At 39.6% G+C, this 27,861-nt stretch overlaps 1 protein-coding gene across 2 annotated transcripts in view; it reads right to left on the bottom strand.

The window, feature by feature from the left end:
• The window catches only part of slc2a9l2 (solute carrier family 2 member 9, like 2), a 126,165-nt gene that overhangs the window by 73,338 nt on the left and 24,966 nt on the right, over positions 1-27,861 (bottom strand). For both annotated transcript variants that reach the window (XM_058632609.1, XM_058632610.1), the window contains exons 7-9: positions 21,442-21,574; positions 9,839-10,026; positions 5,594-5,704 (exon numbers count right to left, since the gene is read on the bottom strand). In XM_058632609.1, the coding sequence (XP_058488592.1) occupies positions 5,594-5,704; positions 9,839-10,026; positions 21,442-21,574 (432 nt within the window). The remainder of the gene's footprint in view (positions 1-5,593; positions 5,705-9,838; positions 10,027-21,441; positions 21,575-27,861) is intronic.

The raw sequence follows: 27,861 nt of genomic DNA, 5'->3' as shown, positions 1-27,861 counted from the left end.
ATACTTACAGCCAAATGCACCCAGGCATGTATACCGTCGTATTAAGAAGCACGTGTGATTTATGCAGGATTAAACGTCACTATTGAAATGTTAAAAAATAAAATAGCAAGGCAAAGCATTTCAAAGACCCCAGTATAGACTTTCATTTGAATACCATTAATATTCAAGCTCCTCTAAACCACAAATCAAATTAATCCGTCTCATCAGATGTCAAATCATCCCACAATGTAAACACAGGGCTAATACTAATGGTTTCTGTTCCGAGGCCAAAAAAAAAACATTAAAGGGAAAGTTTTTTTTAAATGTGAGTCACTGACACAGAGTGTGGCCACGCGGAGACTGGCACAGCACCCTCATCGAGGATGAAAGCGGTAGAAAATGGATGGATTTTAGTGCAGGGAGCAAGCAGTTTATACGGTCACAAATAGGTACGTCTTTCTTAACATTTTATTAAGCGAGCTTTTCGTGGCTAAAAGGTTTTTCCTGGTTTCCCAGGATCCAGCTGTACCTCAGCTGATGCCTCACACAGCCACACCTGATCTATCCCTGTAACACATGTCTGGAGAAAATAAATACATCGAGGTTGTCACTCAAAAAGAGATATCTGACATTTAGGAAGCTTTTTTCTTTTACTTTTTACTAAATAAACCTTTGACGGATTATTTCCACAGTATGTTGTTTCCTATATAAACAATACAACAAAAGAGTGTTGTTGGTTTTTTTTGTTTGTTTTTAAAAAAAATATATATATATATAAAATAAATGTGGTAGTTAATTTCACAGTATGTTGTTTCCTATATAAACAATACAACAAAACAGTGTTCTTGGTTTTTTTTGTTTTTTAAAAAAAAGAAAAAAAAAAAAATATATATATATATATATAATAAATATATTATTTATACAGCAGAGGTAGTTAATTTCAAAGTATGTTGTTTCCTTTATAAACAATACAACAAAAGAGTGTTGTTGTTTTTTTTGTTTGTTTTTAAAAAAAATATATATATGTATATATATATATATATATATATATATATATATATATATATATATATACAATAAATATATTATTTATACAGCAGAGGTAGTTAATTTAACAGTATGTTGTTTCCTATATAAACAATACAACAAAAGAGTGTTGTTGGTTTTTTTTGTTTGTTTTTTAAAAAAAGATATATATACATATATATAATAAATGTGGTAGTTAATTTCACAGTATGTTTTTCTTCTCTCTTGTAGTTAGTTGCACATGCCTGAACACAATCATACACATCATTCCGATTAATACTCACAGTTCAGGGCAAGTGATTGTTGGATTGATTTCATGCATTCAGTATTAAAACCTCAGAATACGTGCGTTTAAATGTGATAGCTTCTCTCCCGCGTGTACAGGAAGATGCAGCATGTGCTGGAGGAAACGTTCTTATCTGAACAGTCCACATTGATGTGTGAAGTCAGTCACATGACAGCAGCGTCTACCTTCCTGTGACAGATCAAAGTCTCATTTCAGGCAATGCAATGATTTCGATTTGATCTTCTTGCCAAACAATGTTCCACTGCATAGTTTTTAATTACCACATTTGGCCAGTATGCCCTGTGAACACTGGTTGACACGGCGTTATAGATATATTGTCATCATTCAGAAAAAATGTCTGTAAACATTTCTAAAGAGGACCAGCTTTGAAAATGATGTTGGCAAGTATCAGTATACTGCCCTACGGTTGCACTTTTAACATGGTGACACAATAATTGCACCTTGCCAGAGAGCAGTGTTGAGGACTGACATTTTCATGAGACGTAAGCACAGGAAGTCTGTGTCCTCGACAAACTCCAGAGAGAACTCTGCCAGGGAATTTAGGGATAGCAATCAATGTGCTACAAGCAGCTTGCAGAGTTTCAAAGACATAGTTTGGGTTGTATGAGGTGAGACATAACGTCGATGGGCAGAGACATGGATGCTTGCGGTCACAAGCAAAAGTGTGTTTTACTTGACCTAAAAAAAAAAGCCATACCTGCTTATGTTCAACGCTTTACTTGATAACTGGAGTTTGTAACCAGCTCACTCTCTCCAACCAAAGACCATGGAGAAAAGCAGCATTCATTGCCCCCAGGAACACAGACGCTGCTGGTCTACTGCCCCCTTGTTTTCTGGTCTGGTTCTCTACGGAGCTCCCCCTTGTGTCTACCGCTTTATCTTCACTGTCGTAAAAACTCACCGCTGACGCTCCCCCAACCCTTCCCCTCTCCTGGCCATGTGTATTTGTTTAAGAATGCGACTCAAGCCATGGGTGCAAGTGCCAGATTGCATGCTTCTGTGTTTTTCAACTCTCTGTTTCCTCGTGTGTGACCCCCCCCCCCTTTCGGTCACACAGTCATTTCCTCTGACGCTGTTACATGTGGGTACAAATCCTGCATAGTTCTGCATTAGTTCTAACACGCTGAGCTGAGTACTCGTGTCTGACGGTGAACGTGATTGTTTGCTTGGTGTTAGAAGTGGCTTTTAAACGTTAGCAGAGCTGCGTCTGTCTCAGCAAATTCAATTCAATTTTATTTTGCATAGCGCCGAATCACAAGGTGTTACTAATGTTGCCAAAGCAGTGGCCAACAGAGGCACCAGGGAGAAGGACCATGTCTGAGAGCAGCGTATGGGCAGTGTGCTGTTTGAATAAAGTATGGAAGTATTTTAAATGTTGACAGGGTGCTTTTATTTTGACCGGCGCAGCTTCTCTAGACTTTACGGTACTGGTTGAGCGAATCAGGAAATGCACGGACCAATTGCATTTCGAGTTAAGCCATCCCACGTGATGCCATTAAAGCCAATCCAATCTGTGCATCCCGCTAAATATTGCGACCCTGAGTACGGATAGATGCAGGCAGTGAGGAGCGAGTGACAGACAGGGCATCAGTGAGCGTTACAGCGAGAGAGAGAGTGGACAGCGAAAATAGAATGAACAGACTCATTCATGTTCATTCGTTTTTGACCAAACCGGCCACTCAAATCTGATCTTAGGTCACAGAAAATAAGCACTCTCAGAGCCCAATATGAGCAATTCACCCGGATCCTGACCCATTCATTCACAACCCTTATTTCCCTTTAAGAGAGAAGAAGGCTACTTAGGGTTAGGGTATATCCCACTACTAAATAATAATGCAAGTTAGACATTATGATGTTCCGGACCTTTGCTTGAGGAAATTTTCTGTAAGTGGACCTAATAGAATTTTAGTTGAATATCCCTGGACTAGAGAATACCTGTGTGTGAATGACAGTGAGACAGGTGGTACGATGATGATTGGAAGAGTATTGGTAGAGAACGCGGAGGAGTTTTAACACCTAGAGTCAACCAACCAAAACACAAAGTGCACAAGAGTTGATGAAGAAGAAGAAGAAGAAGAAGAAGAAGAAGAAGAAGAAAAAGTTCACAATGTTCACTGATGTGGAAAGTCTACAAGATGGCAGTGAGACTATGATGCTATGATGTATGGCTTGGAGAAAGTGGATCTGTCTGAAAGACAGGAGGCAGAGCTGGAGGTGTCAGAGCTGAAGATGCCGAGTGACCAGGATGGACAGGACTAGAAATCAGCATATTCGAGGGACAGCTTAGGTTGAACTGTTGGGAGATAAAGTAAGAGAGTCCTAGATGGAGGTAGATGATCCGCTGTGGCGACCGCGAAAGAGAGAAGACGTAAGAAGAAGAAAGAAAGAAACATTAATACCTCCATAAAAGTGTGCTCATTATATATTGGCAATGACTGACCGTGGTGAATTCTGCTTTGTGTCTGTTAATGCTGCTCAAGTCTACATTTAATCTGAGTCAGTAGCACTGAATCCTGAGTATGGCACGACTAAAACGATTCAGCACAGCAAACAGGTGAATTATCTATAGCCTCACACCCCTCGACTTTTCCGGAATTAAGTCATTTGGAGCAGTTTGAAATTGGAATTAAAAAGCGTCATCAGGGTGTGACATATCCCCTCAGGTCCTGACAAAACCTGAAATCATTCGGCACTATGCCAGATAGTTCAAATCTAACATTGCTCTCAGGAATCACACATTGAAGCCATGCAAAACCTGTTTCATCCACAGGTGATTGAAATACTCATGCTTGGTGATCACACCTCTCTGTCTCAGAGAGTTTCCATCTCTGAAACTCTCTGCTGAGAAAGATGTGTATCCATGTGTTTACTGTCAGACTCTTTCTTTATTTTAGGTTTCTTTGCAGCAGTAGGTTTGCAGAGAGTACTTGTGTGGAGCATTAGTGCCACATGCACACCAACCTGCACTATATCCTGCTGGCTTATGTTGCCTTACATTAATATGTTGTGTTTGCAGCCATCGAGGCCAGAGAAGGACTGAACTCCTGCTGACAGCTTTCCCTTTTTCATAATTCCGCTCAAGTTATCTCGAGTTTGTATCTTTCACTCAGGAGTTTCCTCCACACCAACAAGCATTACAAGTAGGTCTAATTACAGTCATTAGACAGCCCAGCACATCACTGGTCTGGGGTAGCACTAATCTTCAGATTTTAACCTGAGGTTAATGGTCAAACTAAACCTGTGACTGCTAATAAACAACGAGGATATGAGAGTATTTAAATGACAGATAAGATGTCAGTCAGTCATCATCTACCGCTCTATCCTCCACCAGAGGGTCGCGGGGGGTGCTGTGCCAATCTCAGCTACATCGGGCGATAGGCGGGGTACACCCTGGACAGTTCGCCAGTCCATCGCAGGGCCACACACAGATAGAGACAAACAACCATTCACTCTCACACTCACTCCTATGGTCAATTTAGAGTGTTCAATTTACCTATCCCCACATTGCATGTTTTTGGACTGTGGGAGGAAGCCGGAGAACCCGGAGAGAACCCACGCACACACGGGGAGAACATGCAAACTCCATGCAGAAAGGCCCTTGTTCCAACCGGGGCTCGAACCCGGGTCTTCTCGCTGCAAGGCGAGAGTGCTAACCACTACACCACCGTGTGGCCCAGATAAGATGTAATTATTCTAATTACTGTAATAAAACAAAACTGATCATGTGAATATTAATTCCATTAGCAACTGCTAAGTCTCTCTGTACAATCTTTTTTTTGTTGTTTTTTTTTTCAAAACATGACTTCATCAACACGAAACAGCCAAAAACAACTCAAAATGCTGAAGGCCTGTGCGTGGCATATACATTACAATGTATACAATCACAGAAACAGAGACAGAATGATCCATGCTTAAGGGAAGAAAATAAAAGTTATCATAAAGAGAATAAACCAAAACAAGCTCCAAGCCTTACCAGAAACAATCACGTCGAAAGCAGAGTTGTGCACGCCCCCTGCACAAAGAACCAGCATCAAACAGCTCAATCTTTCTAAATATCTATACCCACCGAAGTCTACAATGACTTAACAATGTTTGAAGTTGTTTTAAGTTTGTTTTGCAATGAAACAGTTTCCACTTAGACAGGGCATTTATAAAGAGATCCAAACTTTAGTTTCCCATTGGAAAAAGAAAAGTCTAGCAGCAGGACAAAGTGAAAAACCCATTGAGCAGGCCTGTACTCTCTATCCTTTGACATAAACAAGAATTCTGAACACAACTTACTGAGATAATGGCAGCCAAGGTCTCTATGGCCCCGGTGCTCAGTGTGATGTAGGGGATGATGTTCGCATCAAAGCCTGCTTCACGGAGGATCCCATTGGTGTAGTACCAGATCTGTAAGGAAATAAACAAAAATCCACTGGTCTTTAAACATATACATATACATCTTCATTAACGTGTTGTTTTATACAGATTTGTACATTTAAACAAAGTCAATGTAATAAGTTAGAGCAGATTTTATGTTAAGTCAGAATCAGAATCAGAATCAACTTTATTGGCCAAGTATGTAACACATACAAGGAATTTGACTCCGGTTTTTTCAAACACACGCTGTACATGAAACGTAGACATCAACATAACTTAACATACATTCAACAAGAGTGAATAAATAAGGTGTCCAGAGGTCCGGTCTATTTTTAAATATATATATAAACGATAAGGTGCAGATAGTGAATAAATAAATAAACAAAGTGTCTAGTCCGAAGGGGGTCACAGGTACACCAGTAATTTTCCAACAATGTTAGAAAGGGTACGCTGCAAAAACTGCACCACTATAAATAAGCCAATTAATCTTAAATTGTATTAGGGAAAAAAAGAATAGAATGGCTAGAATAATTAAAACTAGTTTTTAAAACTACAGCCACTTTCAGACTGTCATGTTATTTAAAATGAGGAAAAACAGGCCCCAAATTAGACAAAACTGGACAAAATTTGAGTAAGTTGTATTTATCACAAGCAAAGTAATGCTTTTATAAAAGAAATGTTTATTTAAAATGAGTCTTGTTTTATTTCATTAAGCTAAGAATTTCTTATAATTGTGACCATTCATTATATGTCTGTATTTAACACATCCTTAATGCAGGCCGGTGTTAAACAAACTAATTATAACATATAGCTTTGAGTGACAATGAAAACATGTGACCCCCCATGGTTGTTATTTAAAAAAAAAAAACCATTCACTTGTCATAGGCACTAGCTGCGAAAGCATCATCCTGTCATTTTTAGACTGTAAAATGAACTGGACACGTTTGAGTGCTCTGGTAGTGATAGTGGAGAGAATAACTAATGACATTCAAATCAGGCTTCAGAGTGATCTAAATTACATCCCTGGCTTCTTGGAATGAAAATATGGAGATGAAGCCTTGCTCTTTATTAAAATGAGCTTTGTGAGTGAATGTTTTGTGTCTGTTACTGAAAAGTCCATCACAACATTACACGTTAAAAATCAATCACAGAAAATGACGTGGCGTTTTTGTCATTTATTACATTCACACTGAATTCTCATCTGGACGAGAACAAACACTCCAACTGTGGGCCTTGAATAAATATGTTGGTTTGAAAAATAAAGAAGAATGTAGTGTGAGGTTTCTGCTTTCTTTATAGGCACACTGCCAGATAATTCTGTCTTCTAAAAGTAAGGACATTTGTGTTTGGTTGATTATTTCTTTGTTATCACAATGTGCCTCGGTAATTACTCTGATACCGTTGGATAACTTTTATTTTCTTCCCTTTATTGCCACTTTTGTAAGGAAAATGCATGTGTGGGTTGAGCAGCAGAGTGGAGTATGTGAGTTGCACCCATGAAAAACTCGCCAACTCTTCTCTGTCAATGCCAAACACCTTATTCTGCTATTGACTCTTGTTTTGTGCTTCTGGCACTGCGGGTGCTATGGGTTCAGATTCTGCTCACGGCAGTTTGATCATAGGGTCAAAATGTGGAGAAAACGTGGATAACAATATGCTGATTGCTGCACCGATGGGGTAACAGCTTTTGGTGGAGACAGTGTGATGGTGTTGGGCAGCATCTCCCTCACTGGAAAAACAAGGCTTCTCATCATTGGTGGCAATCTTAATACAGATAATCCAAACCTTATTAAGCCCCAGTGTGTGCACTAGTATGGAAACAGTTGGAGATTATTCCAGACTTGCAGTATCCTGACACTTCCTGATCAACTTCAGTTCATCTTACTCCAGAGAGTCACTGAAAATGTACAAGAGCCTGGAGGGAAACGGATGGACATAATCTGGCTTTGTGTCAAACATTCAACTCTGAGTCTACCGGCTAAAGATAGAGTTGTTGTCACTGGAAGTGTAAGTGTCACATTAGCATAGCGTTAGCAGTGTAATGTAAAGAATTGCAGCGCTAACCTTGCTGTGCAGTGCTTGGTAAATCTAGTCTGAGTCCATGATTTACTGAGAGTTAACCAGCTGTGACCACACACCAGCTGGACAATGGACAAACTGTGTCACGGTGACTCACGTCCTGAAGCACCCAAACCCCAAAACAAGACCAACTGAAGCACTAACTGCAGCAAGAAACTGGTGGCAAGAGTATTTACTTTTTTTTATTCCACGTTTTTATTAAAATAAAACAGCAGATGGATAGATGCAGCAGTAGGAGAATAATTAAAATCTTGCTGGATAAAGAAGAACCGCACACAGCAAACATATGCCAGACCTGGTTCACTGTGACATTTCTTTCATTTCTTGACAGGACTGCAATCCGACGGTGCACCACACCTCAGAAACACCACACACATAGTAGCTGGTGACATTTTCAGACTTGGAAATTATGCTTAAATTAAAATATCTAAAACCTAAAATAAAAATGACTTAAATGTCACTGTATTTGTGCAGATGTACTTTATTACTCCAGGGAAGAAAAAAGCCATATGTCATGCTGAGGAAGCTGCAGCTGCCTCTATACTCAACTCAATATGTGATGCTGTGCTAAGTTAAATCATTGAAAGGAGAGGGTGACCAGGCCTAACAATAAAACACCAGTGATATATATTTGTGCATGTAAAGTATGAAATGTGTGTGTTGGTGCACTCTGTAATTTAGAGTGACCAGTCAGTCTAATCCCCATAGTGCATGTTTGTGGACTGAACCCGGAGAAATCCCACGCACACATTGCAATTTCTTGCAAAGAATATGCAGAACGGTTCTTGTTCCAACCGGGGCGAGAACAATGCTAAGCAATATGGAAATCACACAAGCGTACATCACGTTTCTCTCCCACAGTATGCAGCAGCAGAAGGGGAGAGGTGAGGGCAGACACACCCTGGCTCTGTATGAAAGGGTCTCCGGATCACAGGATTGAACGACTACAGGCCTGTCGCCCTGACCTCTGTGGTGATCAAGTCCTTTGAGAACCCTCAAAACCATCACAGACCCTCTGCTACAGAGCCAATGCTGTTAACCTAGCCCTCCACTTCATCCTGGCGCATCTGGACTCAGCAGGAACCTATGCCAGGACCCTGTTTTTAATACTGCTACATGAAAAGCTCTCCCAGCTGAACATGCCCAGGTGGATCACAGACTTCTATTTGACAGGAAGCAGCAAGTGAAGCTGGGACAACATCACAGCAGGACCATCATCACTGGCTCCCCCCAAGCCTGCATTCTTCCTCCTTCACTTATCTCCCTGTATACAAACAGCTGCACCTCCACCCACCAGGTAAGGTAAAGCTACTCAAGTTTGCGGATGATATATAATAATAATAGCCACAAATAAGATATACTGCTCTTTGGCACCCATGTTTTCACTGAGAACAAGCATGCATGCTGGTTCAAAGCGACACGCTATGGTTGACTTTATGGGGACAGTGAAAGTTTATTTCACTATTCACAACTACTGTATGTTCAAAGGAAATATAATTAACAGAAACTGAAAATGTTTGTATTAGATGAATTTCACTCATGGGCAGCCCCAAATCAAATATGCGGATCACTGAAAAACAACCCCTAGAGAGGGAGAAGCCAAATTAAAAAAAATGTATTAAAAATCTCAAATTTTAGTATAATTAATATAATTTCATGTCCATCCATCCACCTCCTACCACTTTATCCTCATTTATTTGATTATATTAACATTTGATTTAGAAATGTTGGATCAAATTCTTTACTGAAGGTTACGGAATGGAAATGGAAAAAGGAGATATTTTTGGGACCCGGTTAAGGAAGAAGAATGACTAGATTTGACCACCAAGGCCCAAATTCACAAAGTTGAGCTGTGGCTGCATGTGTGAATAGCAGCTTTGGCTAATGTTTGAACTCCAAAATGGAAGATAAATAAAGAAATGTCTATAATATTATACTACTTTATACACACACACACACACACACACACAAACACACACATGTATATATATATATATATATATATATATATATATATACATATACATACATACATGAAAAGAGGAGAAATACAGTCTAAAAAAATGACAAGGAAGAGCAGCTTACAGCATTGAGGCCACACAGCTGATAGCAGGCCATGGTGATGATGATTGTGATGAGCTGCCAACGGACAGCAGGGCTCCTTATCAGCTGTAACACAGAGACGATTTGTAGGTTTCCCTGATTCTGAGCCTCCCGTCTGACCTCTTCTAGCTCCTGGGACACGTCCTCCTTCCCCAAAAACCTTTGAAATGCTGACATAAGAACAGAAAGTGGGTTAAAAGCATGCACATGTTTTGAATTCACCTGCCCACTGCTGCACAGCTGATGAAGCTGGAGTATAGACGAATCCGGCGAGCCGTTTGTGTGTTTCGACGTCACGGCATCTGTCACTCAGTCACGGTCACTTCTCCAAACCTGAGAACCAGCTGAGAGGTCTGGATATTAATTCAAATTGTCGCCTCAAAAGTAAACTTAAAAGTTACTTAAAAGTAACTAAGCAGATTGTGAGGCACTGAACTATTAAATAATATATAAATCATTCTGATGCCATCTCAGAATAAATGTTTTTTTTGACACCCATACGTGTGAGTGAATGATTGTTCTACTATATGTTGGCCTCGCGATGGACAGGCAACCTGTCCACGGTGCACCTCGCCTTTCACCCTTTGTCAGCTGGGACTGGCACCAGCAATCCCCATGTGGAGGATAAAGCAGTAGACGATGAATGAATGAATGTAATGTCATATCTCAACTTTCATAACTCAAAGTGTGCGAGAACTCACAGCTCGTCTGATGCATACGTTCCTGTGACGATCTATTTGGGACAGAACATGTTTTTTTCACTGAAGTGAGTGAGACGCTGATTGGATAAAGATAAATAGGGCAAATTGTCACTTCCAGGGAAGCTCAGTGTCTCTGGGAGCCACTTTTTGATTGACAGCACTGTAAAAAATGTACACTATGTTCCCATGCAGACTTTGCGAATGAAGCCAGTAGTGTTTTTTGTGTGTTTTATTTCCTTGTACCAGTTGTTTATTCATTCATTCATTTTTATCAACGTGTGTTTAGGCAGTGGGCAGGTCATTATCTACAAAAGGAACCAAATGTATGTATAAATAACTAAAACTAAAATGAGCTACCCCTGTTTCAAAGACCAGCAACTGCCACTGAGTTGGACTAATGAGGTAAGAAAGAACAAAACTTTAAATCACTAATACACAGATTAAATGTCATTTACAAATTTGGTCCTACTAGTATGGCTCATCATTTGAAGAACTCGAAGAGAACTTAAAAGGACACTAGAGGGAATATTAGGGTGTAAAGTCACTTCTTTCCACTACATTAATCCTTTCTTCTGTTGAGTTAAGTCCCAGGAGTTACAGGACGGGACAACGTGGTGGGTCTAGTTTGAGAACATGACCCAGAAAAGCAAATCTCTACAAAGCAATGGCTGCTAAAAGTAAGTCATTATGTTGTAGAACAGAGACAGGACACAGCCTAAAGGACCTGCCTGACTAAACCGTTCATCACTGCCTGATGTTATTGATCATTTGTGGTGCATTTGTTAACCTGTAGGATATTGATGCCTTTTTATTTGGAAACCGGTCTAATTTATATACACATCCACTCTCCTGACTGCACCTTGTGCTAATCTGATTACCTGACACCAGCTGACCTGCCACTTTTTATTCATTTAACTAACGAAGGCTGCGAGCTGAGACTTATGTGGGTGCTATTTAGTGAAACACTGTGAAGTATCGATCACAAATAAGCAATTCTGTGTCCATCCAATGCCAGCATTTGTGTGTATACAGCAGTGTTTGTGTGTATACATGAGCATTTGTGTGTATACAGCAGCAGAGCAGGAGTTGGTGGGGACAAGCATGTATATATATATATATATATGTGTGTGTGTATACATATATATACATATATACATATACACATACAAATATATATATATACACATATAAATACATATATATATATATATATACATATATATGTGTATATATATGCAGTCTTTCTGCATGGAGTTTGCATGTTCTCCCCATGTGTGCGTGGGTTTTCTCCGGGATCTCCGGCTTCCTCCAACAGTCCAAATATATGCAATATGGGGATTAGGTCAATTGGACACTTTAAATTGACCATAGGTGTGAGAGTGAATGGTTGTTTGTCTCCATACGTGTCCCTGTGATGGACTGACGAACTGTCCAGGGTGTGACCCCACCTATCGCCCTATGTCGGCTGAGATTGGCACAGCACCCCCCACGACCCTCCTGTGGAGGATAAAGCCGTAGAAAATGGATGGCTGGATCTACAGCAATTAGACAAACTAGCAGTGAGGTAGTGAACCACGCACTGATCATTTCATTGTTGGTCATACAGCCAGTTATTGTCACCAGCTGTCTCATAGTCTCATGAAGCAGCAGGAACACTCTAATTCTATATCACCACAATACAACAGCAGTTATGAATTCAGCAAAACCTTTAAAGATAAATGGATACGTTTACAAACATGCTTTAAATTTTACCACAATTACTTTTTTTCTGGTTTCTATATCCAAGTTTTTATACCGTTTGCTTCTCATTTTGTCCTCTGCACCAGTTAAAAATATAATAAAATACGCGTTTGCTTCTATCTTACTGAACAGACTCTATATTAGAGCATTTATTTGGTGAGAGCAGCTATAAACAGAGACAGATGGCACAGCATTAATGCCCAATGTCCCAATGAGCACACTGTAAAGAACACACCTGGATTACCTTAGACGCATAGTTCACGCTGACTGCACGGTGTGTGGGGTGTCCAAACTTTTTAATGAGGGCCAAATTTGATAATGTGAAGATTCTCGGGGCCAATGGTCCCTTCAGACCTTATTTAATAGTGAAAGTTACAAACTTTTTTTATTGTCACAATTATCATTTTTAAATGGCAATGTAACCAAATACACACATCTGGAGTCAGATGGGTTAGGGGTCGAGGTTAGGAAATCATGTGTCAGGGAAACTTGACACATGAGTCTATCCCTTTATCCATCATGCGGCTGCTTCCTTCCAGAAAAATATATCAGAAATTCAGTGAGTAGGAAATCTCCTCAGCTCATCTACTTGGTCTGGGATGGCTATTGCCATTCTCTCCACAATGTTCCACTTATGCAGTCAAACGCACGCTGCTAAAGGTGGGAGACGTGCGCTTTCACCCACAGTTTTCGAAAATATGTGGAAATGCATAATCAGTCGTTCTTTATACATCTCCTCACGTGTTTTTTGGTCTGCGCTCCGGCTGCCGATAGTCTGTGGCTCTAAATGTGTGATGTTTTATTCTGATTATTATTATTTGGATTAACATTAACTGAAATGGGTGCAAACATGTTACAAAGTGCAAACTCTGCCTGTTGAAAGTGCAGACGCGTAAAAACACAAACTGAGATTTCTCCCTCCGTGAATCTATTCATGATATTATGAACTGTAGATGGTAAAAAGACCTTTGCAATATAGCACAGAGCGAAAGGCAGGTTCCATCGCAGGACCAGAGAGGAGCAACCTCTTTAGAGTCCAACTAACCTAATCCCCGATTTAGCCTGTTTTTGGACTGAGTGAGGAAGCGGGAGTCCTGTAAACAAAGAAAGGCCCTCAGTATAAGTTAAATTACAGATTTAAACTTTATTGCATTTTGAGAAAGTGCCCCAACTGTAATGTAAATTGGGTTTTACCGAGGCCATCACTGCCAAGTGTTGTGATTGAGGATTCTTTGCATTTATACTGTTTGCCCTCTTTGTGTAATATGTTCTCTTTATTTCCTGCTTCATTTGTATCTGTGCTCATCTCATTTCATTTGGTCCTGCTGTTTCTGGTTCTTGTCGATTATTTTACTCCTCTTATAATTACATGTGTGCGTGGCGTGCTATGGTATGTCACATCTGAAGCAATACTAGGCATTAATAATGGTGAAGTAATAACATAACTTTATAAAAGAGTAATATGGAATGAATTATTACCCTTCCTGAGTAATGTGCACAACACTGCGGAGCTGAAGTCATGTCCTTGCACTCTGCTCTTTCGCAGTGCTGCAAAAAAAATGTGTTTTGCATTATAAACATAATTGCAGCGTTTCTAATTTGTGGTGAGAGCTCTTTGCTGTTTGAGACACGATCACAACTTTTGTTTGTCGCTGACATGTGGATATATCAGCTCTTTCACATTAACTGACATCACATGCAATATATATGCATCACTCGGGCCATTTTCATGCTCTCAGCTATAACGACATTGCCCTCAAGCACTTTAAAGCAAAATTGTTCCTCCTCATTAATCCGAGCTGGAATGTGTGATGGGATTTAATGAAAATCCTTCTCCGTATTAGACACCTGTGGTGCAAGCGTCACGTCGTCTTCATAATATCATATTATATTCATATCAGGTATTGTTAATAGGTGATTCTTGTCAAATAAATGAGACAGGTGAGCAGATGCTGCCATGATATCACACCGTCACACACTGGGATGTGGCAGTTTCATCTAATACACGTGAATATATTTCAACTTCTGAATCTCTTATGTCTCTTTGTAAATCCTGTTTAATTCTTGACAGGTTTATATTCAGTCCTTCTGCTGAGTTATGTTTGGTCAGAGTGTTGCAGAATAAGGTACTCCTTCATTTCCCCCTCGACACCAAGTTCTTGCTAAAAGTTGTGCTCACATGAAACAAACTGGATCTTCCATTTCACAGAGCACAGGCAACACAAGATAGCGCCCGTCTATAAAAAGCTTTCAAACTTTCTGAGGTGTGTGACCCCGGACAGTGGAGAAAGTTTTCCAAGTAACAAGTTCATGATCTAAAGCACAAGTTTACTGCATAACTCATGTGATCTCCACTGATAGGGGCAGCAGTGAATCATCATGTGTGATGTCAAATCTTCTACAGAGATTGTAGACTCAAGCAGAAATAGATTTTATTGATTTCATCTTTTGTCTGAAATCTGTGTTGCAGGCACCAAAGTTTTATCCAGGCGCTTTTTGTTTGGACAATCGTCTTTGGATTTCTTTAGCCTTGGGTTTTTTGTTTTTTTTGTGTTCATGTTTCTTATTTCTATTTTCATTTTGTAGAGCTTTTCTTTGGGGGAGCCTGGATAATTGTAAAAATAAAAAAAGAATAAAAGAATAAAAAAATAAAATAAACTCCAAAATAATAACAATACAAAAAGAAGATTCAGAAGAATTTACATTAATGGACTAAAGAGAAGAGTTAGGAAGCTTGATGATGATGTTGTTGATAAACTATTGTTATAGAAATACTGTTTTATTTTATTGTTGTTCAAATCAGAAATCTGTGCAGAGACAAGTTACGGTTGTAATTTATATTCCAGGTTAGTAGCATTTAAAGGAAATTATTGTACTTGTCCATATTTGTCTCTCAATCTCAGATCATCACACACCTGTGTCTGTGTTGATGCATCTCTATTTCCTCTAGTATTACCTAAACTATTTAAAAATAATAATAATTGGCTGCAGGTCCAAAAAATTAATAAATGATCCCACGACTCTGTCCTGCGTGTGATTTGGGGTTTCTGTGTGTTCTCTGTCCTGCGTATGTTTTGGGGTTTGTGTGTGTTCTCTGTCCTGCGTGTGTTTTGGGGTTTGTGTGTGTTCTCTGTCCTGCGTGTGATTTGGGGTTTGTGTGTGTTCTCTATCCAGCGTGCGTTTTGGTGTTTGTGTGTGTTCCCTGTCCTGCGTGTGTTTTGGGGTTTGTGTGTGTTCTCTGTCCTGCGTGTGTTTTGGGGTTTGTGTGTGTTCTCTGTCCTGCGTGTGTTTTGGGGTTTGTGTGTGTTCTCTGTCCTGCGTGCGTTTTGGGGTTTGTGTGTGTTCTCTATCCTGCGTGCATTTTGGTGTTTGTGTGTGTTCCCTGTCCTGCGTGTGTTTTGGGGTTTGTGTGTGTTCTCTGTCCTGCGTGTGTTTTGGGGTTTGTGTGTGTTCCCTGTCCTGCGTGTGTTTTGGTGTTTGTGTGTGTTCCCTGTCCTGCGTGTGTTTTGGGGTTTGTGTGTGTTCTCTGTCCTGCGTGTGTTTTGGGGTTTGTGTGTGTTCTCTGTCCTGCGTGTGTTTTGGGGTTTGTGTGTGTTCTCTGTCCTGCGTGTGATTTGGGGTTTGTGTGTGTTCTCTATCCAGCTTGCGTTTTGGTGTTTGTGTGTGTTCCCTGTCCTGCGTGTGTTTTGGGGTTTGTGTGTGTTCTCTGTCCTGCGTGCGTTTTGGGGTTTGTGTGTGTTCTCTGTCCTGCGTGCGTTTTGGGGTTTGTGTGTGTTCTCTGTCCTGCGTGCGATTTGGGGTTTGTGTGTGTTCTCTGTCCTGCGTGTGTTTTGGGGTTTGTGTGTGTTCTCTGTCCTGCGTGTGATTTGGGGTTTGTGTGTGTTCTCTGTCCTGCGTGTGTTTTGGGGTTTGTGTGTGTTCTCTGTCCTGCGTGTGTTTTGGGGTTTGTGTGTGTTCTCTGTCCTGCGTGTGTTTTGGGGTTTGTGTGTGTTCTCTGTCCTGCGTGTGTTTTGGGGTTTGTGTGTGTTCTCTGTCCTGCGTGTGATTTGGGGTTTGTGTGTGTTCTCTGTCCTGCGTGCGTTTTGGGGCTTGTGTGTGTTCTCTGACCTCCGTGTGATTTGGGGTTTGTGGGTGTTTTCGGTTTTGCGTCGTTTTGTTTTTGCAGCGTGTTTCTGTTGATGCATGTGTTTTGTTTCTTTCTGCAGATAATTTTTGCAGCACGTTTCTCACGTTGCGTTTGTTTTTGTTTTCGTTCCGTCAGACTTGGAGAGACAGGACTTTAACCTCTCGGTGTACAGCCTGCCGGAATTAAAGGGGAACCCGTCAGTTGTGTGGGCTAGACCTACTCATTTCACACAATGCATGACTTCCTTCTCCTGCTGAGTGATCAGTTAAAAACATATAGCAAGAAAATGTCTAAAATCTCAATATTTAACAGAGGAGTCTGGTGTATTTAGCGACAGCACTGCCGAAAGCCAGCGTTCGAGAGCGGCGAGACGCATCACAACCCCTTCCGCCGTAATTTAGTCCAGTGACTGTATCAGACGAAGTCTGTGCTCCGGTCATGCAGGAACTACCGAACTAATCTTTCTAATGACTCAGTTACACTGAAAACAACTGCTTTACAAGTCACTAGTTTGTGTGTCACGTATAAAACGACATCACAGCAGTTTCATGCAGCCGTGCTATGCCGTGCAGGAACTGAATGGTGGAAAAAAAAAAGTTTCACCCTGCTGTGAATTGCTTGCTAATTCCTGCTAGATGCAGGAAATTTCAAACCCTTACTATCCCCTTTAATCTGAAGTCTCTCTGCTTGGCTTAAATATTCACTGCAAAACTACCACAGAGCCGTCACACTTCAGAGCGACATTGCAGCGTCACATTCAGCATCATCTCACTTCACAGCCATCCAAACCCAATTGATGTCAGTTTCCTCATCTTCACTAAATGAACTGCAGTCACAGCTGTGCTCAAAACAGAGCGATATTCCACTTCCACGTCTTTTGATGTGAGCTCCCGCTGATGCAGCCATCCTAACTAACAGCTACACACTCCTCCTGGAGCATCCAGAAGTCTGAATATTTGCACACAAGCTATGGTCCATGGATCCCCAGAGATCCTCGAACCCCACTTTGAGAACCACTGATCTATATAGTATGGACATGTACATCAAAGTCCTCAAGGCACTCCAGAGAAAACTGATTAAAGTTTTATTTTACAGCATATTGAGCTATGCCTCGACCTCCTGCTGCTACCTTTATGTTACAGCATCACTTGACAGGATCACACTATGGTCGAGAGTTGAAGGAGGTTAAAAGAAGCTGGAAAACTGAGATCTGCTTAAACTCTTCCTTCTTGGAATTCTAATTTAGTCTATATATTATGACATATATTATATATTAGGACTGAAACGATTCCTAAAATAACTCGAGTAAGGTGGCCTTTGACCAGAGCCGGCCCTGGGCATAGGCAGTATAGGCAAATGCTAGGGGCGCCGTCATCCGCAGGGGGCGCCGAAAACGGAGAAAAAAAAAAAAAAAAATATTTTTTAAAAATTATAAATACTATATTTTTTTTTTTTTTACCAGTGCCATTATTACTATTATTTCGAAATATTATATAAGCCCACAGCGACATAAAGTCATAGCAAATGACCGTTGTTGGAGCAGAGTGTTTGCTTGCTAGCTTACTTCGGACGATAGCAACATTGTTTAATAATCAATAAATAGCTGAGTCGACGTGTGTTAATGTGACTCCACCTTAAATTCATCAGGGACGTTTGGAAACTTAACATTAGGCCTGTTCAGGTGTTATTTTACAGGTGTCTTTCCTGCTTGTATGTCAGTTCAAATGCTTTTAGTTGTCCATCCCCTTTGTAATAGGGTGGTTGTAAGCCTTTGGTTTTATGTGTCACAGTTTATGTTTGTTAAAGTTTACATCAGTGTTAAAGTGCAGTTAAAGTGTATTACTGTTAATATTTCATACCTTAGCTTTCCCATATCATTCATAGGCTATATATACAGTACATATATATTCATTTCACTGCACTTTACTGGTTTTTGCACGCTGGTTAGACTGAATTGCATTGCAATGACAATAAAGTTGAATGAATCTCATCACATTTTCATTATTAGTCTATATTAGTCTCATGTATAGCACACCAAGCATCTGTTTTTTTATTAAAATGTAACATGCAGTCGTCACATATACTTCTCTTCTCTCTTCAGATGCACTTATATTTATAATAATATAGTTTATATTATATATATATATTATTTATATAATATAAATATTTCAGTACCACCCCCAATGACACAGCATCAGGTGCTGCTGTCCCATCTACCTCTGCACAGTCCAGTGACACAGCATCAGGTGCTCCTGTCCTTTTTAATTTTATCACTTGTTTCTTTCTTTAGTTTTTATTTGGTGTGATATTTTTTACTCAAAGAAATAAAATCTTGAATACACACATGCAGTTTCTGTGTGATTGTATGAAAGTTGATTGTGAAATTGACTGCCGCGATGCAAGGGGGCGCCAGCTAAAATCTTGCCTAGGGCACCAAATTACTCAGGGCCGGCACTGCCTTTGACTACTGTTTAAACAGAGCACTGTGTTTTGCTCGGAGGACGGGGAGGCAGTAATGTCGCTACGCTAACCACTACACACACGGAGGAAGAAGAAGAACAAGCGGAAAACACAATACACAACGAGTTAATGTGGACACAATGGAGAGAAAGCAGAATTGCAAAAGTAAGTGGGACTAAATAAACAGCGATGAGGGAAGAGAAGAGGAGACAGCCCAAATGTAGCACGCTATCCAACGCTAGCAATGCTAGCAAAGGCCTCCAACCTCCACACTGTCATGGGCACTTTTTTTCTGCAGGGAGAATTATTGCATCAAAGTGGAGGGCAAATCTGAGTTCAGAGCATTTAAACCACATTTAAATTTCATTTAAATAGACACACTCACAAGCACCTGAGTGTTATGCAGATTTTTGCAGGGTTAGGCACACCAGCGACAACTATGGGATGTTAACATCTGTTTCAGATGGTTTAAAAACTGTGGGGAAGCATTAATAGAAAAATCTATAATTATCAGCAGTTGGAGTTAAGTTAAACACTGACAGCTGTTGTACCAGTGCTGCTCATGATGACGCCTTTTGTGTTTGTGTATTGGTTTTTGTGATTAATCCTGTGACTTTACACAAATGTTTTAAAGTAAGGCTTATGTAAGGCCTGAGGAACTGATTCTGAAAGTTAGGATTTTATTATTATTATTATTTAGGTTATGGCCTAAATTCAGTTAGTATTTACAGTATATCTGTTTTATGGTTTTCACATTTTATTTAAATGTAATTCTTTCATTATTATTATTATTTGGTTTTGCATAGCCAAAATGAAATGTGCAATCAAACGATTAAAATGTTAGTTAATCAAGGACTTTTCAAGAACTTTCCAGGACCAATTCCTTCAAATTCAAGTGCCGAATTTGCTGACACAGCTTAAGATGGGAGGGCCCATAACTTTTATTGATTTGCAGAACACTCTGCATCTGGACTGGAAGTGATTGTCTTTTGGATCTTGGTCAAAGTCAGTCTTTGACAAACAAGGGAGACATTTACCTAAATATCAACTTCACTTCTGTCTTGCACAAATTCAAGAACTTTCAATGACCCATGTCTATTTTAGGGCGGTTTTCAAAGCGTTGAAAGTTTTTTGGGGGGGGGTTCAAATTGACACTTTTAAGGATATCAAGGACCCATTGGAATCCAGTGTGATCTGTGATAAACAGCTTATTCTGAACTTTTTCATTACATTTACAGTTGAATTGCTTTTAATAAACATACTGTAATTTGTAAATTAGGGTGATTTAGTATAAATGGGAATTCTGGGACTTTTCACTCTGGTGTTTATGTTTATAAATGTGTGTGTGTATAATAATTTCCAAAACTTTCAGAATTGGTCCAGAGTATACATTTTTGCCTACAGCTGCGACACGGTGGCGTTGGCAATGGCTAATCAATTGCCCCTATGGGGCAACTGTGAAATCTTACACCACATCTACTAAACAGATTTCTGTAGTTTCCTGAGAGAACTATGTTTACATTAAATGTAAACCTAGTGACGCATATGGTAGTTTTTAGCTACTCGCCCTCCCTGTCAGTCTAATGTCTGTGAAATCAAACACAACTGTGAAAGTGAATGACATACACACCTCACAGCCATTGTTACACAATGTCACACTGAAGGAGGAGATATTTGAGTGAGATGATAGAGGCGGTGACAAAAATAGACATACAACAACAGGGTAGATCTCTGCTGTGTGTGTGCATGTGTTCATTAACCACAGTGAAAATTCATTAGAATTCAGAGTTAAGACAAGTAGTGTATACTGGAAAACCCTATAAATGTATAACTGCACTGAAAAAAGAAAATGGTTGACAAACTTAAAACTATTACTGCAAATGGAAACACCTAAATGATCATTAAGATCATTTAGAAACAAAATGAACCAAGTATAAAGTCAACGCGAACTTAATTCATTCATGTGTTACCAGTTAGAGTAATACTTTCTAGGTGCATCAACCCTTTTGTTTTTTTCAGTGTAGTTACACATTTATGGGGTTCTCCATTATACAGCGTTCCAGTCATTTGTTCTTTTCTCCAGGATCTTGCTTTACAGAGGCCAACAGAAGCAGTTTCTACAGCACCCCAAACAGACAACCCAGTTACACTTCATGCATCAGCTTTCCACGCACACAAAAGAAGAGCGGCATCCTCTCTGCAGCGCAAAGGCCGCCATAGTTCCCAGACACTCTTGGGAAAAGGAGATCGCCCACTGTTTGTTACTAATCTGCAGTCTCACCATTATATGTCACTACTTCTTCCACACTGGAACTTAGAGACTTTAGCATACTGAGACGCAGGTAACAGGAAACTCTTTCATTTCCCTTCAGAGGGACATTCTTTACTGGGTACAATCATTTTTCAAGCACCAGGATTGGTTGTGATTGTTGGACCTTGGCAATAAAATATAACTGAACTGAACTGAAAAGGTTACTCTTAAAACATACAGTAAGTCCAAATATATAGGCGGCATCAATGACACAGAAGACAAAGGTTTCTGTTGGTGTGTGCAATACCTCTTTCTGCTCCCGCCTCGTCCTTCCTCTCCATCAGCAGGTAGCGGGGACTTTCTGGGAGGAAAGGCAGCACACAGAGCTGCAGCACGGCTGGAAACGCCATGAAGGCAAAGAGGAAGTTCCACCTGGACCCCTGCACACAAAATATCTGATCAAACCTCAGGCATAGAAGACAAGTGGGACAGATCAGTATTTTAGAGCTGTTGTATAACAAGTGGAATAAGTAGAGGCAGATTCTGCCAGCGGGGATTTCCATCATTTAAATGCAAAATAACAATCTGTGACGTTATTTGTGGAAAATGGGGAACTGCATGGCTTTTGGCAATTATTGGAATGTGAAAGCTATTTAAGCCCTACATTATTATGTGATGCATTTATATGCACATATTTTAAGAGAGACTGAATCTATGAGCTGATCCTGGTACACAATACTGCACACATAATACTGCTTCCTGTTGTGTTCAAGACGTTTCAGTTTTTTCCAAGTCGGGTTGATTGAAGTACGGCACAGTGCTGACTGTGCAGTGTGAGTCCTCTGTGCCCCTAAGAACCAGCATGCATGGAGGCACCACCAGCTCTGTTGTTTATTCTGTCTGTCAAATTCTGTGATCATTGGAATTTGGAATGAAGTGATGCGACGTAAAGCTGGTCTTATATATTAGTGAGCTGTCAATGAGTTTAACTCATGCAACATGTGCATGTAACGCTCAAGCATGTCTTAAATAAACCTGGCGTAATAGACGTTTTTTACAGCAGATAATTCTTTAAATGGTAAAATAGTAGGACAAACACAGGATTTACCAGTAACATCAATTAAGGTTCCACTCCAGTATTAGCAGAACTTGTTATTGTTCAAGTGTAAGGGTAGATCACGCTAAATACTTAATACCTAGAAATAGAAATAATGATCCTCCTCCTCCGCCTAAGACTTCTGCACAGTACTGTAAATCCACCCTTTGGCTGATTTAGAAAAATGCTAAGAAGTGGGCTGAGTATTATACTGATTTTAGCCTAAAGTAATCATCACTAAGCTATTACCTGAAACATGGGATTACTGAAAGATGACCTATTTATTAACACATCATTACATTGTTACTACAAGTAAATGCTCCAAAAAACTACTATTACCATAACATTACCTCACTGATCCAAAATGTTGTGACTGTACTGTTATGTCAATGTCATCACAACAGCCAGAGAGCACTTGAGTTATTCAAGATAATCCTGATTTTAACTTGATATTGTGCTTAATAATTAAAAATGATGTTATTACTGACATCATCAAAGGCTTGTGTACAAGCAAGCCAAGGACACTGACCGAACAACGCGCAGTCAGCACTTATGCTATACCCCATTCTGTGTGAAAGTGCAGCTCCAGCTATCCGACACATCTTTGTTTCCAATAATTTACTTGTGTAAATGAGAGGGGTCATAAGCAGACACTGAAGAGGGAAGGTGCCCTTTGCAGAGAGAATGTCAGCCCGTCTACTGGGGATTCAGTTTTATAACCTTTACTTCTTTTGTTTGTTTGGGTTTTTCTTTTTTATATCAGAATATAACACCTTATAAATAATGTAATTGTAATTAACAGCTCAAATGTATTCAGTCGAAGCTGTATAATTATGTCCTGTACATTGTAAAGTTGTTGGTTTTATTCACAATAAGCTATCAGCCAACTATGCAGAGATGTTCTACAAGAGTGTTGAGCGATTTATTATAGAATTTAGCAGAGGCTCTGCATAGAGGGATGCAGCAGTGCGCCACTTTACATTTAAAATTATTTTTTTTAATTTTAGGTCATGCTGAATCCCTCAGGGCTCACAAGTAAAACAACTAATGAAAGACAATGTCTGCTGTTGTTGTTGATACGGTGACAGACAGGATGTGACGCTGCAGTCGCTGCAGTACGAGGAAATTCTACATGCTTTTAACTTGATTTAAAGGTTTTCTTTTATTTCCCATAATGCATTTGAGTGTGATATAAGTGCATGTACTGTAGTGTGTAAGTGCACACAAGTTCCATCCGTAGAGAATCATTCTTCACACACAAATATGCTTTTAAACTAATTGAATTTAGATATGCTTGTGTTCATTTACATTCATTTATTTTACACTCACATTTGTACTTATAGGTACTTTGTACACATAGGTACTTAAAAAAAGGTGTGCTACTCGAGAACCTTTATGACAGTGTACATGATGTTAAAAGCATTTAGTTATATTCTTGGAGTGTGCCCCGCTGAGACATTTATTGAACTATAAAGGTAACCCTGTGTGAGCTGTGCAAATAATCCCGCTGCACAATCCAGACACTATGCACTATGTACATTACTGTATGTGCACCCGAACACATTATTCACCTCACCATGAAGCGAGCCTGGCTTTGTTAATGAAAAAGAACAGGCTGTATTTCAATGAACGGACTATAAAGTCATTAAAATGTATATAGAATTTCAACGATGCATGTATCCATTTTTCTATAAGTTGTGATTAATTTGTCAGAAATGTCTGTGGTCAGTATTTATAAAGCACTTTTCTAGTCCCATTCACTCACACTTCATACATCTATCTGCAGTGCATTTCTCCATCACATTTCACACCCATTTTCACACAGGCGTCAGGAGCAGCGTGAGGTTAAGTGTCTTGACCAAACATTTGGGAACACCTAGTTAGTATAATATGAAGCATTACATGTAAGACACTGGGGCAATGTGTCAATTCTCAATCTTTTTAACCATGACTTCTTCTCCTTCATGTGCTTTTTTCCCACCAGCTGCACTGCAGAGAACCAGAGACACTTGACCCAGATAGTTACGACTGCACAGAGATCTGTGGGAACCAAGCACAGTTCAAGCTAACCGTGTGTATAAGACAGCTGGCGACGTCATCCATGTCTCAACCTGTTTTTCCCACTGCCATCGGCAAAAATACTATTTATTTGCTAAGATGAAGAGCTTCTCTCCCCAAGCTGCTGCCTCCAACTCTCTACCTGTCACTCACTCACACACACACAGTGGATAATCACACCCCTTTTAAAAAATTAAGAACTCAAAATAGGTTTAGTCCATGGTTTCCAGCAGAAATATCTTAACTTAACTTAACTTAACCTAACTTAAAAAAAGAAATAAAGCCTGGATGCTTGCTAGGCGCACTGGGGACCCAGGTCACTGGCTTGCATTTAGGCAGATTAGAAATAAATGTACAGCTGCAATAAGAAGGGCCAAATCTGTTCATCATATATTTATATATGTATTATTATTATTATTATTATTATATTATTATCATTATCATAATAATAATAATAATAATAATAATAATAACAATAATAACAATAATAACAATAAATGTGGTGATACTGTCTCTTGTCTCCGATATTCAAATGGCCACATCTTTAAATATTTTCAGATTTCCGTTTTCCACTTTCATAATCTGTAAATAACACAAAATGCTCCTGTTTTTTCTATGGCTGGGTACATTATGTGAAAGCCATCATAGTTCCCTGAGGCACAATTCTTACACACTGGACCTATAGTACCTGGTCTTTGTTGAGAATACCTGTTTACATGGCACTCTTTGAACTATCAAAGTCTGTATAAGATAAAAGGCCTTGAGAAAATGTTCATTTGTACTTTTTGTAAACATGTTGTATTTTGTTACATGCTGCTGAGTTGTTGTGAGCTGAACGACAAAAAAGAATGTTGTCTTGTTTAATGGTGTGTTTTGAGGGCGCGCTGGGTGATCCAACTGGCTATAACCCCATTATCTCTCAGAAATCCAAGCTATGACTCATAGTCGTACTCGTTTACGGCAAACGAAACAGAGCAGACACATGGATTCTTGCTATATTCCAAGCGCCTCTGTTTTTCCTTTCAATTATCAGTGGTGAGAACACGGAGGCTGCAGGGTCTTTACCAGCATCCTGTTGTTGAGCAAAAGCAAAGACAGGTTTGTGTGGAGCAAAGAGGAAAGAAATAGAAGAGAACATCACTGGCTTCTGTTGCAGGAGGAAAATCACAGACATTAAAGAGGGTTGAGTTTTCAGACACATGGAATGAAAATGTCAGGAGGATCAAATGTTTGATCTTCAACTTTTGGCTTCTCACTTCAGGAGGCGCCTCAGAGGATCATCTATCTCCATCTTGTCCTCTCCCTCGTGTCCTGTGGTCTTCCTCTCTGCTGTCCTTCTGTCACACATCAGCCCTGACACTCGTCTCCTCTTCACCTATACCGTGTGTCACTCACACACAGGTATTCTGTCTTTCTCTTACTAACCTTCATTCCTCGTCTATCGTGCAGACCTCCACCTCCCCATGCTCTCCCATGCCCACATGCATGTTATAAAGTCTAGACCTGCATATCACAAACTTCCTATATGGGGACCCACTTTTTAAAGATGGCAAACTAATGTGAAATCACAAAATAAATCCTGACGAGATCAAAATTGTGCATGATGTAGTAAACTATTCATGCCCAGGAGATGCTTCGTAAATGATATAATTACATCTGTGGTTTACGCATATTATTCAAAACACATTCAAAAAGAAAAATAGTTCCTGCACAGACAGCAGATTATGGAGAAGGACCTACTTTGTCAGGCCATCACCTGTGAGATGAAAACACATCTGGAGCTATTGTGTTTGTAAATAAATAAAGACGCACACTCACACTCTCACACAAACTGGTTTCCATGACTTCTGAGCACATTACATTGACTTGCATTCATTCCTTGGAGACTTACCTTAACTGTAACTACTACTGGCCTAACCTTAACCTGATCCTAACCTCATCTACCAAAAATGTGAAATTGACGTGATGCAGACTTGCTTTTTCTCCATAATGTGATTGTGTAAATAGATTTAGGTCCTCACAGCACAGTATGGAACACACACACACACACACAAATCCCTTCCCCATGAAATTCCCACAATAAAAAGCTTGGTAAAAACTTCCCATTATCTGACTCTCAGATAGAATCCACCAGGATCAGAAGGAAAGCCCATCAGCCCTCTGGCTATAGTGGTTTGTAATGAATGTCACCTTCTCTCTTTGCCTCTCTTACTCCATCTCACCTCGACAGCTGGCCCTTGCAGACGTGTGCCGTCCCTTTGTTCAACCACAGGTGTGGGAACTGGTGTTCCAGTGGGACTGACACGTGCAGGGCTAACGTGGAGCGCTGACTTTCTTACTTAATGAGGAAATGAGAGAAAACCTTTCAGAGTTTTCTGAAGACAAGGGTTGTCATTATTAGTGCATATTACCAGATAGAAATAATGTGCATTTTGACCTTCAATTTATATCCACTCATTCGTTATAATACAGTAAAAAGATAATCATTTTGTAATATGAAGGAAATATTATCAGTCACCAAGTAATAGGCTGCTAATAATGGAAGATTTGTGTAGGACCTAAAGCATGATCTTTTTTTTTTACTTTTTAATATGGTAATTAGCCTGGATATCACATGTTTTACTGTAATTTTATTACTATTACCACTTATTATATTAACATTGATAATTATAATAAGTAAACATGAGTATAGTAGTATCATGTTATTATTGTACTGTGATGTAAATTGTTACATTACCTTTTCTAACCTAGGAAACTCTGCCAAAGTTCAAGTACTTCTCTCGCAGAAAGATCGCAAGAGACATATGCACGTCTTCATCTCCAGTGATCTAATAAAGTGCAATAATCGATTTCCTGGAGAGCCATAAATAAGCTACAGATGTTTAAGATGAAGCAAAACCAGGAAGAAAGCCCACATCTCACCTGTGTTTTGATAGTAAAATAGTTTTATTGGTCTTTAAGACCAATAAAACTCAGCATAAACGTCCAGAGCATTTTCATTCCTCATTTTATATACTTTGTGATTTGAATAATTAGACAAATTTGTCTGAATAATTACTCGCACATTTTCTTATGGCATCATGAACACAACATACAGTGTTTACCACTTTACTTGGACCTAAAGCTGCTTATGTTATCCTATATTATTGATTTTACTGTGTTTTGTATTGATTTAATGTTGCATTTCATTGTATACGACTTGTACGTGATAAATCAATTTTGAGACTTTATGGATCCCACACTGGGGAAATTCACTTGTTACAGCAGCAGGGTAAGAAGCAGACAAGCACTACAATACAAAGTTAAAAAAAAAATAAGCAAAAATAAAAATAGAAATTCCCTTCACATGACAATACACTTTTTTGTCACTTTGTAAAACTATCTGAAACCATAGATGTGCGGAAGGATAGAGTATAAAACAAACAAGAGACCATGAATGTAGCGTCTGAGGCATGTCGATGAGTTCAGTGACAGACTGCCCTTCTGGGACAGAGTAAGCACGGAGGTTAACGTAATTATCATTTGTCAGAGCTTATCACCATTGTGCACCACACAACAAATGAAACAATCCTC

Source organism: Solea solea, chromosome 6, assembly GCF_958295425.1.
Source record: "Solea solea chromosome 6, fSolSol10.1, whole genome shotgun sequence".
NCBI lineage: Eukaryota > Metazoa > Chordata > Actinopteri > Pleuronectiformes > Soleidae > Solea > Solea solea.
The sequence above is the reverse complement of the archived record's forward strand: the minus strand, read 5'-3'. Positions and strand labels throughout refer to the sequence as shown.